Source organism: Phocoena sinus, chromosome 3 (genome assembly GCF_008692025.1).
Source record: "Phocoena sinus isolate mPhoSin1 chromosome 3, mPhoSin1.pri, whole genome shotgun sequence".
Classification (NCBI taxonomy): Eukaryota; Metazoa; Chordata; class Mammalia; order Artiodactyla; family Phocoenidae; genus Phocoena; species Phocoena sinus.
In genome coordinates this window covers 159,688,501-159,708,692 of record NC_045765.1, presented here as the reverse complement: position 1 = coordinate 159,708,692, position 20,192 = coordinate 159,688,501, and the positions used below count along the sequence as shown (strand labels likewise).

Below are 20,192 nucleotides of genomic sequence, written 5' to 3'. Positions count from 1 at the left end.
TCTCTGAACAACCATGTACACATTTCTATTTTAGCATTAGGCAGGCTGTATTGAAATTACTTATTTATATCAGTTTATTCCCATCAGAACAAAAGTTCCTAAAGGGCAGTGATTGGGTCTTTTCTTTTTTAACAAGGTAAACTACCATTTGATATGAGCGTGAGGCAGGCCCCATGCCTTATTCTGGCTGGTGCCCTTCTGACACAGGATGCAAGTTCTGTTCACTATTCCAATTCAATTATTTCTAAAATACTACTAGGATAGAAAAAGACCAAACACCCAATTATTATTCCAGAATATAAAAGACATAGTTAAGGAAAAAAATCACTCCAATTTTGGAAAACCAAAACTTCTGCAAAGCAAGCAGAGGTCCTAAACCAACAGCTGTTCCGCCCACCCATCCTTTGACTGACAGCTGTTGGATGCTGGCCCTCCTATCAGACACTGTCCTGGGCAATGAGTTGCACAGATGAATTCATCACAGGCCTTGCCGACACTACATTAAAAGTTCATACATACTGAAAAGAGAAAAACAGACTAAACAAAATAGACTAAACTCTGCCTGCCCCAAATTGATATTCACTTAAAATGTACTAGATCAAAATCTGACCTTGTCAGTTAGATTTTAAAAAAGCTCATGGAAGTTTTAAACATATATTTATATTTTAGAAACTATAACAGCATAAGCATTGCCTTAAACGTACACAAGAAGGGTAAAATCAAGAGCTTAAGAGAGAGAAACTCTTGAAAGTGAGACCAACAAAAAACGCTTGGACTAGAATCCACGAGACTAGCAGTGACACAGGCTCGTAAAGTGAGAGAAAAACTGATCTATGGGGTCCCTGCCTAATTCCAAATAGGCTTATTTTCTGGTTTCATAGGTAATTAGCGTGAAAGTTTTGGAAGCAGTAACATGTGGTACCACCAGGGGGCAGATCATGCCTGAGGAAATCTCAATAGGGCTACTGTACCCTACAATTTCTATTTTTATACTCAATTTTCTCTTAATTCCCGCAGCCCCAAGCCCCACTAAAAAAAAACTGCAAGAGGTCTATTAAAAACCAAAACACATTTTAATGAGAAATCTATTCTTAAAGACGCTGTTTCCTGAGTTACTTTACATAAATACAGTTACTCTTTTCACATCAGCATTACACAGTGAGAGCTTTTTGTTTGGGGTCCCCTCTTCCTTCTCACTCCCGGCTAGCCCCGCCTTCTTTTTAAATGCCATAGTCTTTGGCAGGAACATGCCAACCCCTTTCCGTATTATCACACACACACACATATATGCACAATGATCTCATTTGATTTTTCACTTTCTTCCCAAACTGCTCTGTCTAGCAAGTGATATATGAGTCATGCTCTCATTTTTTCCACTGTAAGTAATAAACACAGCCAATTATCGATGGCAAATATTTAGGTACCTAAGTGTGGAAAACAACTTGATCTTCCTAAAATAGATTAGACTCTTTCTGTTAATCTTATCAAACTATATTCTGTATGCTGAAATAGTGATCTTAAATTCTAACTCCTGAACTTCAGTGAAGTCATCTAAAAGAGCCCACAAATAGTGCTCTAGTCATAAAGCAAGTTAATTGGGAAGGTGACTCTTTTTTTTTTGCGGTACGCGGGCCTCTCACTGTTGTGGCCTCTCCCGTTGCGGAGCACAGGCTCCGGACGCGCAGGCTCAGTGGCCGTGGCTCACGGGCCCAGCCGCTCTGCGGCATGTGGGATCTTCCTGGACTGGGGCACGAACCCGCGTCCCCTGCATCGGCAGGCGGACTCTCAACCACTGCGCCACCAGGGAAGCCCGGGAAGGTGACTCTTAAAAACTCTGCTTTTATACTGAGCGTTAGCTTCATTTTTGATTAACTGCAAGTTACAATGATTCATATTTACTGAAATGCATAAATGGACAGTCCCTCTACCCAAGTTGTTTCTACAGCCCAGTGCATGAGCACCGTTAAGGTAATAAAGAGGAGAGAATGTATCTGCCCAGGTGCTTCCCTTCCCTTAAAGAAAGTAGGTGATAGAGGGAGGCAGGGAGAGACAATATGAACGTGTTCTGCCTTCCATATTCATATAATTCTGATTGATTACAAACGAAGGACCCCCGAACAAGAGTAATGGGTAAATATTGCCAATAAGAAGAACACAGGGGCTTCCCTGGTGGCACAGTGGTTGAGAAGAATGCCTTTCTATCATTCCCTCAACATATAACATAGTAAGTGCCACTTCTGTGGCTAATTCAAAGGTCAACTTTAGGAACACCCAATTAAAATCATTAAAAATTCTTAAATTTGGGAGATTCTAGGGTAATCTTCTCATACTGGCCAAAACCAAGTCCTTGCTGCAACAGACAAGCATTCTGATGAGTGCTCTAGAATATATAAAATACTTAAAATTTGGAAGAACTATGCAATGTTTCCATAAGTCAATAGAAGGACCATGTCTGACCACTGAAATAAACCAAAGAATAACTCGTGTCTTTTGGAAGCTGTAGTTGTCGGCCTATTCAAAAGGGAAAACTCCATCTGAGAAATCTGGGGGTTGATGCGCTAATAAGCAGCCTCCGTGGCTGTGGTGGCTGCTGGCTGGGTTACCTGATGAGGACGCACTGGTTGTCGTGGCGCTTCCACAGGCAGCGGTAGCACTCGTTGGCGATGGCGAAGACGTGCGGGGGCAGCTCGCCCAGGTGGCACCTGCTGTAGCGCTCCATGGCGTCCCGTGAGTACAGGCCGGCGATGGTCTTGTAGGGGTTCACAGAGGCGATGATGGAGCCGATGTAGGTCTGCGAGGACAGGGGGTGGAGACACAGGGACCCGGGTTACAGGTGGCACTCGGGGCTGGGGGGGGTGGGGAGTGGGTGGGCACAGGATCTCACCCCCACCCACACTGGGCAGAGACAGAAGCAGCTCAGCGTGGTCCACGCCTGGAGGGGAAGAGATGCCACCTCTCACACCAGAGCCGCCGTCTGAGCTTTACCAGAATCCGCCGAGTGTACGTTGAGGGGACTGGTGACTCCTGAGCCCCACTCACACGTTTTTCCTTTACCTTTGGGGACAAATCTTTTGCAAAGGAATGAAGCCATTTCAAAGAGCACTGCAGTGAAAGGTAAACAAGAGAGAGGATGGTTGACACAGTGAGGTCCAAATCCCTATTCCCCAGTGATCTCCTGACTCCGATTCTCATCTAGTGGCTATTAGGAAATGGCAGGATTAAAGAAATAAGAGAAACAGGGCGGGGTGGTGGATGAAGAGTTACTGCTTAATGGGTACAGGGTTTCCGTTTGGGACGGTGAGAAAGCTCTGGACGTAGACGGTGGTTATGGTTGCACAACATTGCAAATGTATTTGAACGGTACACTGAAAAACGGTCACGATGGTAAATTCTATGTTACATATCTTCAACTTTTAAAAAGCAACAAGACCACTTTGGAAGCACTAGGTATTCTTTCAGTAATCTCAAACACCGCGTGAAGTGCCATGTAACTTATCTGGAAAATAGCTCACTGGAAATCTTATCTTTTCTGGAACCAAATCCAGGCCAGAAATTAAGCAAAATCTTCAGAGCAGCGAAACAGAGGCTACAGAGTTAGTAAAGCAAAATGCCTCCTGCCTCCTCCATATGGACATAAACTACTCACTTGTCCTTCTTCAAGAAAGGCTAACGAAGTTTGCTTGTCAGACACAAGTGAAGCAGCAGATGAGAAGGGGTGGGGGTAGGACCCTGCAGCCGCCACCACCTACCTGCCAGCTTCTGTGGTGTATACACTGCACCATGGGCTTGATGGAGAGCTATGGGCTGATTCAGCCCCCTCCCCCAATTCACACATTGAAGCCCCAACCCCCAGTACCTCCAAATGCAAGTATACCTGTAGACAGGACCTTTAAAGAGACGATTAAATTAAAATGAGGCTGTTCAGGTGGGCCCTAATCTCGTCCTCATATGAAGACGGCATTTGGATACACCAGGAAACACTGGGGACGTATGTATGTGCACAGGAAGACTATGTGAAGAAACAGGAAGAAGGAGGCCGTCTGCAAGCCAAGGAAGGAGCCCTCAGGAGAAACCAACCCCGCTGACATCTTGATCTCAAACTTTTGAGCCTCCAGACCTGTGAGAAAATAAATGTCTGTTGTTTCAGCCAGCCAGTCGGTGGTCTTTTGTCATGGCAGCCCGAGCGGACTAACAAACAGGGCCTGACCCTTTCACCACTCACAATAACCCTAGGAGGTTCACAGTGTTATTACACCTACTTTTCAGAGGAGGAATTTGAGGCAGAGTGATAAAATTTTGCATTCGGCCACATAGCCAGTAAGTGGTAGAGGTGAGATGTGAATGCAGGCAACCTAATTCCAGAGCCTTCTCTTCACATTCACTGGCAGGGGGTGGCAACACAGCACAGCACAAGAAAAGCAAGAAACACTGGACAGAAAGTCTAAACATCCTGAGTGCATCTGTACCACATTATAGCAATTTGTAATCATTTATATTCACAGTGACTGCCAGGAACATCAAGTATCGTGTGTCCCGTCTTAACTGTTTTCAAATGTAAGGAGGTCTATAACATGTTTTGGAAATATTTTGAACCAAAACAAGGTTAAAAAGGTTAAAGAGTTATTACTATATGACCCAACAATTCTACTCCTAGGTATACACCCAAAAGAATTAAAAACTGGTCCTCCAACAAATACACAGCAGCATCATTCCCAAGAGCCTGAAGGTGGACACAACCCAAATGCACGTCATCAGACAGATGGGTAAACAAGATGCGGTGCACATCCACACAATGGAGTATTAGTCAGTTGTGCAAAGGAAATGAAGTACTGATACAGGCTACAATGTAGATGAACCTTGAAAACACGACACTAAGTCAAAGAAGCGAGATACAGATGTTCACACCTCCAGAACAGGTAAATCCACAGAGACAGAAAGCTTGGTGGTAGTTACCATGGGCAGAGGGTAGGGTGGGGCGAGGCAGGACTCGGGGGTGACTGCTTTGCAGGTACAAGGTTTCCATTTGGGTGATGAGAACATTTTGGAACTAGACAGAGGGGCTGGTTGTACAACACGGAATGTACTAAATGCCACTGAATTTACTTTAAAGTGTTTAGTTTTCTGTTATATAAATTTCACTTCAATTAAAAAAAAATTAAAAGACGTGGAGCTTTCATGTATGAATGTTCAGGTCTTTGGAAACCTCCACTCTCTAGAGGGGCCACTTTTCCCTGTCATAGCACCATGGGGAGGATGTGGCCAGAAAGAAAGGTGGAAGCTATTTCCTCTGGGGAAGGAAAGGGTCCTACTTCTAAAGGAGAGCAGAGAACCACATGGTTCCCTGGAGGATGCCAGACACCCTCCATCAACACCTTGGCCACAGGTGCTCGTGGCTTCTTTTACATCGACTGTTTGCACAGGTGAGGCAGGCAGGTACGTGATGCTTGAGGCTCTGGGTGTCTGGCCACTTCCTCTGGTTGGTCTAAAACGTCAGGCCTATTTCTACCTTTCCAGTAGTTGTATGCATATTATTGTTACTCTGTGAAATATCAAGACTGTCCATTTTCCTGTGAAACATGTTCTTTTTCCTACTTTGGCAGAAGTCAAGACAGTCAGTGCCGTCCGTCTTTATACAGATAGGTAGGCGTGCTGCCGATCTCCTTTCTCAGCTACAAGTAAAACAGAAAAGCCCGTCAGGGCATCAACTTGACTATTAAATTTAAATAATGTTAGAAGAGTAATCCATCACGAACATATCTTTTTAAGAAAATAACATGCCTAAATCGTGAAAAGTTTTGCACTCCTCATTCATAACCTATGTGTATGGTGGTTGTAAAATTCTGAGATGAGACTTTTAAAAAATGTATTGATTCACTCATGAAAAACATCATAACCTTTTACTAAAAGCTTTCCTTTGAAAGTGATTATTTTGGTCAAAACCTTGTAAGCATGCTACCCCTTCCTGTTTGGGGGACTAGTCTCCCAGCATGGCTTAGGGCAGGGGTCCCACAGCCCCGGGCCGTGGACCGAAACCGGTCTGCAGCCTGTTAAGAACCAGGCCACACGGCAGGAGGTGAGCGCCAGGTGAAACTTCATCTACCACCCCCATCACTCACATTACCGCCTGCACCATCACCCCCCACCCCATCCCCGTCCGGGGAAAAACTGTCTTCCACGAAACCGGTCCCCGGTGCCAAAAAGGTGAGGGACTGCTGGCTTATTAAGGTACCACTCACCCTGACAGCGTGCATGACGTGGATTTCGTATGGGGGCAGGACACCCAAGGCTTGTTAGCAAAGATGAAGACAGAACATCCACAACGGTCTTAATGCCTAGTTTCGCTTTTGAGTAATTCACATCGCACTTGGCCCAATGAAGTAGCTGGAAGGTGTTTCAGAAGGACGATGTGGTCGGTGGCGTGGCAGTTACAGATGACACACGTCTGCCTCGCACCCACTCCCCGGGGCTTCCAGAGGAATGAAGCTGGCCTCTCTGAACAGCTGACGGTCAGCACTAAGGCAGCCCCTAGAGTGGCAAGGATTCTGCCGGCGGTCGCGCCGGGTGGACCCGCTAACGCATCACGTACCTTCCCAGCCCGAGCCCGGTCACTGCCGCGCAGTGGGAGCTGGTGGCCTGTGAGCTGATGCCCAGCAAGGGTTTCTGGCTCAAAAATCATTCCAACACGTCTAAAGACTGTTCCACTGTTGAGTCGCCATCTTATATAATTTGTAGCTGACAGTAACTTCAACCAATGGACTCACATGTGCCAACAGGGACAGCAAAAAACCGGACTGAATTTGAGCCCAAACTCAATAACCTGATATCTCTCCTTTAAAAAAGAAAAAACAACTAAAGAATACATAAAATGTGTGTTTGGCTGGTATGGAGAAATAATCCAATTGTTTAATAGTTATTTTTTAAGATTATAGGAAACCTTGCCTCATTTAGAGTTAAAAATGTCTCCTACTGTAAGCACCTCCACTTAGTTCCAGACATAAAATTAGGCTCTTAGAACACGAAGGCACACGTTTTACTGTTTCACCTTCTCACTAATGACCTGAGTCGTTTCTTAACAGGCTTGTCACCAGATTTTAAATGACAATTAAGTCTACAGGTTTCCAAAACAGCTTTACTGACATTTCAGAACTGTGGGACACAGAGGACAATCTGACCTATGCAGACACACTGTCGCACACCCTCACTTGCTCCGACATAACGTTGACCCGTGGGCAGCGCAGAGGCCACGCTTCTGCCTCTTCTGACAGAGGAAGGAACAGAGCCAGTGAGTGAAGGTGAGGGCAGGATCCTGGATCCTGGTTGCGGGGTGCTGCCCTCGGGTCTGTGATGACGCCCTTCCCCACTCACCTATGTACAGCATGGAATCGTCCCAGACTCTCCAGCCACGCTGACAGTGGCCACTGTCTCCATGTGCTGTACACCCCACTTTCAATTAACTCTAGAATCAACCCCCTTTTCCTCCATCTCCACCGCCCTGGCCTCACTTGCTCAGATGTCCCCGAAAGCCTCCTTTCCCACTGATCTCCCACTCGGTCTTGCATGTTCAATCCCAGCTTCACATGTGACAAATGAACATCTGAAAACAAAAACTCTCCTGCGTAAAACTCTTCAAATAGCTCCCACAGTCTTCAGGGAGCACTCAAGTCCTGATGAATTATTCTCCGAACAGCTCCAGGAGTGGGGACCGCTTCAGCTCCTTAACTCACTGAGTTTTCACTGCTTGTGCCCATATTCGTGCCAAATGGTACTTCTGAATCTCCCCAAAAGGAATGTGTAAAACAACGTGGCAGCAAGAGTCACAGTTCCTAATGGTTTATTCAGATGAGTTGAAATGGTTGAGGTCTATCAGCAAAAATAATTACAGCTGGGGCACCTCTATCTTTTCTCCCCCTCCCCTGAACATACCACTCTGCGTGGATTATTTTGTCATTAAAACAAAGGCTGCATGGGTAAGAGACGTGCAGAATAATAAGGAAAGTTCAACATGTGATGTAAGTAAGTATGGAAACTGGGAATGGAGGGTGTAGAAGAGCCGAGCTGTAAGTTAAGTACCAAGTGAGGCAAAGATACAATGCAGTAAGGAATCCTAAGAGTTGTGAGACAACAACAGTGTGTTCCATGCTCGTACCATTGGTCACTCTCTAAAAAGGTATTTTTTATTACTGCCCCCCAAACCACCACGATAACGCCATGCACTTTGGAACTCTGGATACGTGCAACTCTCAAACACCAGGAGGGGCCGGGTGCTGGTTTCCTTACACCGGATTCCAAATTCCATGAGAAGAAATCTCCTGGTCATCTTAACGGCTTTTCAGAAATAGAAAGTATATTCTATTTTGAAGCACGTAAAAATTTTTTTCTAGTCAGAAAAGTTCCACATAACTCACCAAAAAAATACACTTCCTTGCCCATTTTAATAACCTGGAACAGCTGCAGTGCCTATTGCTATGAAACACTGGGAGAAATGCGCTGCATTGCTTCAGTGCAGAATCTACCGATTCAAGGTTTTCAAAAGGCATAAGCGTATAATACCTATATCTAGTCCCCCACCAAAAACAACTGAGTATAACGAAGAACACTAACAGTGACCCAGTGGCCTCAGATGCACTCTGCTGGTAGAAACGGAGGATCCATGTTACCGTTGGGAAGTCACTATTCCAACACAGGAAGAAATGATGGAGACAGCAAGATTTGGTCAAGTTAGAAGACTTGAAGTCCTCACCCTGGACCTACCTTCCCTGGCACACTGCTTAACCGCTCTAGGCTCGAGATTCCAATCAGTAATAATAGCACGTCCTCTGTTACCCCACCTCATCACCATGTGAAAGTATTACGTAAGTCACAGGCATGTATTACAGTTTTTGTTAATGAAAACAAGACTACGATGGCTTTTCGTCATGTGGGTCTGAAAAGCTGGATGGAGATCAAGTAATCTGAAAGGCTCTAGGGAAACTGGTTCAAGTCAGTGCCACAACTCTTCTAAAGGGAAGGACTTGTTAAGAAGTGGGAACCAGGCTTCCCTGGTGGCACAGTGGTTAAGAATCCACCTGCCAATGCAGGGGACACGGGTTCGAACCCTGGGCCAGGAAGATCCCACGTGCCGTGGAGCAACTAAGCCCGTGCACCACAACTACCGAGCCTATGCTCTAGAGCCCGTGAGCCACAACTACTGAGCCCGTGTGCCACAACTACTGAAGCCCGCACGCCTAGAGCCCGTGCTCCTCAACTAGAGAAGCCACCGCAATGAGAAGCCTGTGCGCCGCAACGAAGAGTAGCCCCTGCTCGCCACGACCAGAGAAAAGTCCACGTGCAGCAACGAAGACCCAACACGGCCAAAAATAAAATAAATAAATTAAAAACAAAAAAAAGCGGGAACCGCTAGCCAGATTTACTCCCCACCCACCATTCTCCTCTTTTCCTTCTCTCTCGATCATCACAGCTAAACACAGCCATGACTTACTTCCCCAGATCTCTACCTTGAATGCAGCTTCAGTTTTAAATTGCAGATGTGTATACTCAGCGGCCTGCTTGGGCATCTCCACTTGGATGCCCCTAAGCTCAAACTCAACATGGACAAGGCTGAGCTCCCCCAAACACCTGCCTCTTCTCACACAGTCGCATCTTCGCAGATGGCACCGCGGTCTACCCAAATGGTTGATCCAGAAACCTAGCAGTCATCCTATAAACGTCAGCCTGCTGCCCGCCCCCAATCCCAATCAAACACCTAGATTCTACCTCTTAGTATGTTTCGTACTCCAGCTCCCCCAGGATTGGTTTGGAATCCCATCATTTCCCATCTGGTTTGCCGGTCACCTCTCCTCCTAGACCGGTTACACCTGCCGGACTCATCCGTCACCTGCAGCCAGACTGAGTTTTCCCCAAACTCACCTTTGCCACTGTCCCCTACCAGCCTTCATAAATGAATTCAAGGTCACTGACTCACACACAGTGCCCTTCTCCACCTGCTCTTGACCATCTTGCCAGCCAGCTGCACGCAACCCTCACTGCAGCATCTCGGATGTCCGGCAGCTGGACAAATGCACCACGTTATCTGAAATCTGTGCTCGTGCTGAGCTTCTGCCAGGAATGAGCCACCCTTCCCCTTGGATGAATTCCTCTAGGAATTCCTTCAAAACTCGGCACGGTTAGTGCCTCAGCTGGAAATTATTTTCTGACCCCCTCGTACCTCTTCCTGCGACGCTCATGCTTTGTGTTCCCCGCACTTTTATCACACTCATCGTCACCCCGGGCTATTGTCAAAGATTTGCTGTGTCTGCATTCATCAATAAGCTAGGAGATCCTGGTGGGACAGTGCCTTTCATTTATTCAATCTTTCAAGGAACAATTAGCACAAGCAAGATGAATTTTGCATCCTTGGAGTCTCTCACACAGCCTGGCACACAGGCAGGGCTGAATGAACATAGATACATTCGGGGCACACAAATTCGCGACCAATCCACCCAACAGGTTCCTGTTTTAACTGCATTCTCGTGCTCTACAGCCACCTTCTCCCTAACAAAATTACTTGCCATCCCTGTCCGCTGAAACAATTAAAACCGTTAAGCGTGCAAGTTGGTTGAAAAGAAAACTTGATCACAACCGATAACTCAAGATGTTACTAAATTCAAGCTCTTATATTTAGAAATGACATTTCCATTTAATCTGAGTGAATTTCTGACTCATATTCCCTCCTTGTTGAAAGGAATCTGACCCAAAAGAGGCAGGAAAGGGGAAAAAAAAATGAACAAAAACAGAGTTCCTAATTGCCACCATCATGTGCCGATGTAGAAATGGCAACTCAACAGCATAAATGTTTGGTCAAGTTTAAAAATACACAGAGTCAGACAGATGGTTACAATCATCTTTTGGCAACACCAGTCTTGATTTCATGTGAAAAAAAAACACCCTGACAAACCACACTGTATTCCGCTGTTCCTGGTATGAGACAAATGCCAAGCCTGCTGGCCATCCGGTCTTTGGGCCATCTATGAGAGGCGCGCTGTTACTTGACACTGGCTTTGGAAAGGGACGGAAAACAACCCCCAAAACTCTTCTCTGGGAAGACTGAACTCAAGGAAATGAATCTCAGCTTTAGACTTGCAGGCCTGCAACAGTGAACTCCACAGCCTGCCCTGCCCGGCGTGAACACCGCAGGCAGCCCAGGTGAACTCACTTGCAATCCACACGTCGTCTCCAGCTGGCTGCTGCCTGCCAACACCTTTCGCAGGCTTCGAAGTTAATTCAGGAACAACGTCAAACACATTTACAGATTCGGTCTGGAAGGCCACCTAACCAGAGGAGTGTATTTTTGAAACACCTAAAAATACATGAGCTGTGAAGCATCTTCTGTGCTTACACCAGCAGTTATCTTTAGACACAGCCCCACTTCTTCAAATGGGCCCTTATGACTCTCAGCTCTGCCCCGTTTGTTCGGCAAGACCAACAAATGAACACATGAGGTGGGTGGAACAGAGCAGGGCTTCCTCTGGAGCCCCCCCCCAGACCATAATTGCAGCCGAGCCCCAAGGCTCCCTGCGGCCTCACCCTGATGTGTTTCCAGCCATTCCTTAGAGGCTGGGACAGGAGGCTCGCCCATGCAACTGACCCACAGCAGGATGAACCTTATGACGGAGACAACGTGTTTCTCTTCCACTGGGCAGGAAACAAAACTGCCACACCACGGAGCCAGCTTGGCTGTTCCCCCACTGTGGACCTGGAGCTGACAGTCAATACAACAGAAACCTCAGCTGCTCTGGTCCACGTGGTGCGTAGATGCTGGGTACAGAATCTGAAATGATCCGGGCTCCAGAGAATACAATGCAACAGGCACCCAGAAGCCAGCTCATCTCTCCCACTCTCCTCTCCTGCCGGAGCTGCCAGCACTGCGCTCAGGGCCATCAGGGCTTGACAAGGCTGGGCGTCATCACCGCCAGCCCTGCTACTTCACCTCCTCCGCCACGCGTCTCGTATCTAACTTCCTCTCGCTCACCGCCATCTCTACCCTGGTCCAAAACCCTTGTCTCTACACCTCTGAACTATTGCCACACTCTCTCAGCCAACCTACCCTCTGTAGACTATACCACATCACTTCCCTATCAACCCTTCTACATTTTTTCTCAGGAAATTCTCTCTTCAAAAGCCTTTAACAAGGACAGTGTAGCCTCTTTACCACCAAGCCCAAACGCTGCTGCCTAGCTTTAAGTAAGGTAGGGTTTCTCGGCATGACTGACATCTTGGGCCAGATAACTCTTTGTGGTGGGGCCGTCCTGTGCACCTTGGGATGTTTAGCAGATGCCTGGCCTCTACCTACTAGGTGCCATCGGCATCTCTACTACGGCAACTGGAAATGCCTCCAGAGAGTGCCAAATATCCCCTGGGGGTCACATCACCTGGTTGAGAACCACTGCTTTTAAAGGTGTCCTGACTCCAGCCTACCTATCCCACTAATTATTTCATGTTCCCCCAACACACACCAGATTCCATCAGCAAAGGAACCTTCTCCCAGTTTAGTGAGGCCATCGCACCAAATGCACCCTCATCTCTCCACCTTCATGGATGGCGTCTCACCAGCCTTTCCTACTGATCAACTCTCATCCCTCCTTTGCAGTGTCATTATTGCCGCCCCCTCCACAGGGCTCTGCACGGCCAGCTCCGGCTTTCTCACCCACGTATTTGTTTCCTCTCCCCATCTCTTATCTCTCTGTACGACACATACCCCTCCTCTCCGAGCCTTTAGGGACTTACAGGTGTGGGTACTTGTCTCCACCAGGTCTCATCAATGGTGGGAAGAGACACAGGAGGGTGGGACTCACGGGACCCTCTCCAAGGTGCCAGGAAGCTCACAGATAAGAGGCTCAGGGTGGAAGTCTGGGCTGGGGTCCCAGGTCGGGAGCTGAAGTGTTGAGCAGGGTTCTCATCTGGGAAGTCGCCAGAGGATGAGAAAAGCTGACGAGGTGGAGTGTTAGACATGAGAGCCTGGCGTTCTAGGAAGGGAATCCAGTATTTAGGGCATGAGGCAGGGGCTCATGCAAGGCAAAGAGCAGAGCTGCTCTAACCCGGGTGTGAGAGCCAAACAGGACCAGCGGCAAGGCTGGAGTCATGGAGATCTACAGACACGGAGGTCTGCACAGCCTCTGCCTTGGAAGGAGCAGCGCCAAGTCCCAGGCAGGAACTTTCCAAATAAAGACCTGGTGGTATTTGCTGACCTTTGTACCTCTCTCCCCATCTTTCTCATCTAAGTTCCCCAAGTGCTTTCACTTGCCGTTTTATTGTAAAACAGCCCTGTCAGATGGGGGTGGGGTGGGGTGGTTATGATATCTGACCTTTAAAAAACTTTTCTTTAATTGCCATAGAAAAATTAAATGCTTACTATAGAGCCCAAGAGGAGGTGAGAAGAGAAAAGTGGGCTCAACTTTGGTTTGTCTACTGAGTGCTTTACCCCTTCATAGCTCTCTACCCACATTTGAACGGAGGATGCTAAAGGCTAGAAGAAATATTTTACTGGGGTCCGGTAGTGTCCTCAGACAAGGGTGGCCCTCAAGGAGAAAAAGAGTTAATGGTCCTTCTCAGCACAAAACAACAGACTCCTCTACCTGGAGATGGGTCTGCTTACCAGCAACCCGTGCTGCTCGGACCAGAAAGCCAACAAATAATGCAAGATCCAGGGTGGCGGGGGAGAGACCAGGAGTCCCTTGTCAATAACAGGACTCAAAGGAGGGCGCCTATGGCAGGCAGAGTAACGCACCACTCTCCGCCCCACCAAGATGTCCACCTAATTCCCAGAACCTGAGACTACGTGATGTTGCAGGCAAAGGGACTCTGAAGATACGTTCAAGTTGTAAGCTCTGAGACTGGGGATTATCCAGGTGAACCCAATCTAATCGTACGAATCTTTAAAACCTGAGAACCTTTCTTGGCTGCAGTCAGAGATGAGGAGAAAGGAGGAAGAGATTTGAAGCATGAGGACTAGATCCAGGGTTGCTGCCTTTGAATGTGAAGGAAGGGGGCCTCTAGCAGCTCGCAATCAGCAGAAAGCCAACAAGAAAATGAGGACCTCAGTCCTACAACCACAAGGAGCTGAACTCTGCCAACACCAGGTAAGAGCAGGAAACAGACCCTCCCCTAGGGGCTCCAGAAAGGAACACCTGGATTTTAGTCTGGTGAGACCCCTTCAGACTGACCTACAGAACTGCAAGACAGTTATGGTAATTTGTTAAGCCAGCAAAAGAAAACTAATACAGCACCTCTGTTATAAGTCATTTTTTCCCTCTTTTAAAGATACGGACAAGCACCACTCAGAGCTGGGATAAGAGGTGAAAAGGCTGTGCTTTCCTCAAAGGTGGTAGTTTTGTCTCGTTGGGGCAGAGTCTGGTAGGTACCAGCACCCACTGCAAACAGCTTCAGCAATGAAAATCGAGGTGGCTGCTATATGGATAATAATACAATTATCTAGGTCCTGAAAGGAAGGCATATAAGGGTATAACGAACTGAACTTAGCTGTAAACTGAATGTACAAAAAAATCCTGTGTCTTTCCCTCAAAGGGGAGGGAAAAGGTCTTCATCCCAGGAAAAAAGACCAAGATCCTATTCACGTGGTTTACTGGGCAGTTTAAGCTGTCAGGTTTATGACATCATCATGGTGGGGCTGGGGAACAGACTTTTAAAGGGCTCTCTACCTTTTAAGCCTCTTCGGTAGTTTTTTTTCCCGCTAACTGACTTACTTTTTCTTGACTACTAAATGTGTAACAATAACTTGCATCTAAAGACAGAAGAATATGCGTTCTGAAATATTCACTTGTAAAGGACAGATACCAATAAAGAAAATTTAAATCTAGCTTCACCTTTATCATCAACTATGTTATTTCTACTAGGAGTGGCATTTGTTTTACAAACATTTATCGCACCACTGCCAGGTGCCTTGCACTGTCCTTGGCTCAAAAAAGACAAAACAGGTCCTTGACCAACCAAGCAAGGAAACTGCTGCGTAAACAAAGTTACAGGGCAGTGTCAAATACTTAATGCTAATAACGCAGGCACGGTACACGGATCTCTGGACACCGGTAGAGGTGGAAAGGAGGAGGCTTCTGAGATGCAGACAGAGGGGAGTAAATGCACGTGTGTTCTGTGAGCACGTGTGCAGAATGGAATACACAGCCATTTTTACGTAAACGTGTATGAATGCTACCTTTTCTGAAGAGCATATGGAAAATGCTGTAATATACGGACTTAACATAAGCGCAGCCAGTCAGAGGACTAGAACGCGACTGAATTTCTCTAGGCAGGGCTGTTTGAAGACATTTGGCAAACATTAGGTCACTCTGGCAAAAATGACACTTTTCCAATCTAAAAACAAGGCAAATAAACATCCTTTCTTTAAAGCTGAGGAAAATTTCACATTAAACCCACAAATATCAAATTCCTCCTCTTTCCCAATTCTCCTCTCCTGGTCTAAGGGAGGATAAATGAGAGGAACCCCGATACGGAGAGGGCCTTGAGCCTCAGCACCTGCTAGCTATTGCAAAGGGTGATATCGTTATTCATCATAATCACAGGCATACTGCCAAAATTAAACATTAACTCCTGAAGAACAAAAATTACTAAAACATCAAGGGTTTTTACAGTATAAAAATTTGGTGTTTTTTTAAAAAAAAACTGTATGAATTTGAACGTGACTTGAAAAATAAACACCTATAAGCAGTTGCCCAGGTTACTATAAAGACTAACAGGCAGATGGAAAAGAGAAAATCTGTTGGTCAATCATTCTTGACAGATAAAGTAATTTATGTATTTTAATGTCAAAAAGGGATTATCATAGAAGTGATTTTTAGGTATTACTTTTATAAGATAAGCACAGTCACACTTCATAACAATTAAGGGGAACATGTGCACGACTGCCTTTTACACAAGGACATGCCTCCAATCAAAATAGCAATCCCACAAATAAGACGGGTTCCCTTGAACCCAAATATCCCCTTAGATGGAACCTTCATACACTGGGTTTTTTTGGTTTTGTTTTATTTATTTATTTATTTTTGGCTGCACTGGGTCTTCATTGCTGCTAGCGGGCCCTCTCCAGCTGCGGTGAGCAGGGGCCACTCCTCACCGCTGTGTACGGGCTTCTCACTGCGGTGGCTTCTCTTGCTGCGGAGCACGGGCTCTAGGCACACGGGCCTCGGTAGTTGTGGCTCGCAGTCTCTATAGCGCAGGCTCTGCAGTCGTGGCACATGGGCCCAGCTGCTCTGCGGCATGTGGGATCCTCCCAGACCAGGGCTCGAACCCATGTCCCCTGCACTGGCAGGAAGATTCTTAACCACTGCGCCACCAGGGAAGCCCGGAACCTTCATACACTGTTGATGGGAATGTAAATTGGTGCAGCCACTGTGGAAAACAGTACGGTGGTTTCTCAAAAAAAAAAACAAACTAAAAGCAGAACTTCCACATGACCCAGCAATTCCATTCCTGGGTATATAATCCCCAAAAAACAAAAACACTAATTCAAAAAGATACATGCACCCCAATGTTCATAGCATTATTTACAACTGCCAAGATATGGAGGCAACCTAAGTGTCCATCAGCAGATGAATGGATAAAGAGGATGTGGTACATACATACATACAATGGAATACTACGCAGCCATAAAATAGAATGAAATTTTACCATTTGCAGCAACATGGACGGACTTGGAAGGCATTATGCTAAGTGAAATAAGACAGAGAAAGACAAATACTGTGTGATATCACTTATATGTGGAATCTAAAAAATACGACAAACTAGTGAATATAACATACAAGAAGCAGACTCACAGATATAGAGCACTAGTGGTTACCAGTGAGGAGGGGGTAAGAGGCAATATAGGGGTGGGGGGAGTGGAAGGTACAAACTATTGGGTGTAAGGTAGGCTCAAGGATGTACTGTACAACACGGGGAACACAGCCAGTATTTTGTGATAACCGTAAATGGAAAGAAACCTTTAAAAACTGTATAAAAATAATAAATAAATATCCCCCAGATGGGCTCCAGAGCCAGAAAAAAAAAGTGAAAATCCATAAAGGGACAGAAATCAAGAAAATGAGAAAAAAAGCTTGAGCTCTGCTTGTTTGCAAAGCCACATTTTCCCCCAGCCCTTAATTGAGGAAGTCAAACCAGTCTGCGTGACGTCTTTATGAAACAGAACACTTACGGAGAGGATGCACTCACAAGAAGAAGGGGGTCACATTACCCTCTGACATAAAGTTATCTCCCTCATAAAATCAAGGCAATCAACACGAGAACATGATTTATGGATCCAGCCTCTAATTTGGCAAAACACCTGAAAACATAATTTTACTTAGATTAACTAGAGGTTCTCTAAAGAAAATACTCTCTGAAGACAAAAATAAACATTGACTCAAACTGGAGGGATCCGGGTAACTTCCCTGGTGGTCCAGTGGTTAAGACTCCACGCTTCCACTGCAGGGGGTGTGGGCTCGATCCCTGGTCGGGGAACTGGGGGAACTGAGATCCCACATGCCGCATTGCAGGACCAAAAAACAAAAAAAAAAAAACCGAACTGGAGGGATTTTTTAAGGACATGCAAGTGGAACTTACATAGATTTGGTTTCTCTTGTAGCGCTGGTACAGGTTATGCATGATGGCACCCCCGTGGAGCTCGGTCAAGGTGGCCATGTCATCCACGCCCTGCTCATCCATGGGGTCCATAGCCATCACCTTCTGGTGTGTAATTGTGCTCTGCTTGTATGTGAAGACCTGGTGGGGGGGAAGGAATTCAACGGTTTAGTTATCAGCGATGAACAGTTTCCACGACATTTCGCCCAACTTACAATACGACCTCAGTACAGTACCAGCAAAAAGATCCAGAATCCACCAGCAAAAAACAGACTGCAGAGAACTCTTTCACTTCCTTTATGCCACCTACCTATCTTTAAAGGTAGCAGTTATTTTGAAAATTGACATTAGATGTTCCTAAAAGATGTGAATAGTTCAAGTACTAAACATCCTTCGGGAATCACAGAAATGATAAATTTTCAGTTCACTTTTGTACCACTGACATAAAGCAGTAACAGTTAAGAAGCTGGCTGACCACGCTTTCAGAAAGTAATTTGATTTCACTATATAATATATTCAAAGGACCATGTGCTATATTTCAAAGCTTCTTAATAAAGCCCTTCAATTTAAGTGTTACATAAATTCACCATATAGTCTGTACATGTGTTCGGACATTGAAACACATCTCCTCAGGAATGTCTGAAAAATATCCTTGGACGTGATCCCCTCTCAACTGAGATATACAGCATTCACGTGATCTTCAGGCAAAACAAATCCTCTCAAATGTAAAATACAATCGGTTTGCCTATTTAACAGCCTGTATTCCTTTAAATTCCAGACACCAGTGGTGAGTGTTGCATACGTGTCGTAGCGTGTACACAAGACAACTCTGATACTGTAGGACTGATCACAGAATGTGCACGTGTTTCTAAAATCTACACGGGGCTCTTTTATCACCACTGGTTGGGTCGAGGATTAATCACATCCAGTCAGCTCCATCCACTGACCAGTTTGACCAGTTTTACAAACTCCTGTACATAAAACAATCATTCAGTGATGGAGGCTACCTCCTATTTATTCATTGTATACTTTTACTATATTCATCCTTGAAATACAAACACCAAGATGTAAATAACACGAAAAATGCAGTCTCCATAAGCACACGTGCTCACGTGTCCACATACACACAACACAACTTTTTTGAATACCATCTGCAGGTCGGGGAGCTCTATTTTAAAATATCAACCAGTTGCCTTCATGGCAACAAACGGTATGTTACTGAAAAAGGGAATGACACGCTAAGAAAGGCAGAAGTACCAATCCAATGGTTTCCACAAGCCACAAAAAGTGGCATGTTTTATTTTTCCAGAGAAAAATGAAAACTTCAGCCGTGGCGTTTCTGCCACATGAACCACAAGAGTCAGTCAAAACCAGTCCTGAGAAACTGCTTGAGGCCAGGGCAGACCCCAGACATCTCTTCTGAGGCCCAGCCGCTTTCCCCAGCTGCCTCCAGGGCACAGACATCCGCCAGGAGATGTGTGGTTCCCGCCTCCCGGCAAGGGGGCCACTGTGCCACGTAAGCGCCCCACAGGGTAGGACAGGCCTGTGGCCACTGAGGGAGTGCGTGCAACGTGGGCTGTGCCACAGCCAGGATAACCAGGTATTAAAGAAAAATGTGCAGGAAATTCCAGAGTGTAGGAACACTTAGGACACCAGCCCTTCACTTTAACTCATCAACACCATGGAAGAAAATTAAAGAAACAGATTTAGGCTGAGAGTAGCCTGGAAACTGCCAGAAGTGAACGGCTGAAACTCTCTGCCCTTCCCCAGCTCGCTCTATGCCTATGGGGCCAATCCGGGCAGGTTTTCCAGAAACACCACGACTGAGCAGTGTACTTGGGTTTTTCCCCTACGGTGACCGTGAGGCTAGCCCGTGGCCAGCTGAGGGGTGCAGAGCAGTGTCGTGTCACCCTCTGCACTCAGCACCAGGGGGGACCTCCTCACCCTGCCGGCTCAGCACTCCTGCCAACACGAGGGCAAGGCAGTTCCACAAGTTCCCCAGGACAATTTTCTTGTAGGGAAGACGACAGGGCACCAGCACAACTACCTCCTGCTCAAGCCCCTGCAGACTCACTCCACATCAACAAGTCCTTCCCATCGTGAACGCTTTTCCTACTCACTGTCTCTGAGTATACTGAGAATTCCAGAATTGGAGGATAGAAATAATTTAGAATATTACAATTGTTGTTTGTATTTCTAGTGATTCTGCTTTTTGGAAATAACCATACACACCCTACAACTGCCACTAAAGATTTACATAATGACTAAATACTTATGTCATATGTAAACATTTCATTGTCTCTCTCTTTTTTTTTTTTTGCAGTACCCGGGCCTCTCACTGTTGTGGCCTCTCCCGCTGCAGAGCACAGGCTCCAGACGCGCAGGTTCAGCGGCCACGGCTCACGGGCCCAGCCGCTCCGCAGCATGTGGGATCTTCGTGGACCGGGGCACGAACCCGTGTCCCCTGCATCGGCAGGCGGACTCCCAACCGCTGCGCCACCAGGGAAGCCCTCATTGTCTTTTTTAACGCTCTGGGAACAGCAAGGCAATGCATGAGTCCAAGTAAGCAA

At 46.3% G+C, this 20,192-nt stretch overlaps 1 protein-coding gene across 2 annotated transcripts in view; it reads right to left on the bottom strand.

The window, feature by feature from the left end:
- The window catches only part of MYO10 (myosin X), a 216,367-nt gene that overhangs the window by 101,464 nt on the left and 94,711 nt on the right, over positions 1-20,192 (bottom strand). For both annotated transcript variants that reach the window (XM_032627992.1, XM_032627991.1), the window contains exons 3-4: positions 17,605-17,763; positions 2,604-2,791 (exon numbers count right to left, since the gene is read on the bottom strand). In XM_032627992.1, the coding sequence (XP_032483883.1) occupies positions 2,604-2,791; positions 17,605-17,763 (347 nt within the window). The remainder of the gene's footprint in view (positions 1-2,603; positions 2,792-17,604; positions 17,764-20,192) is intronic.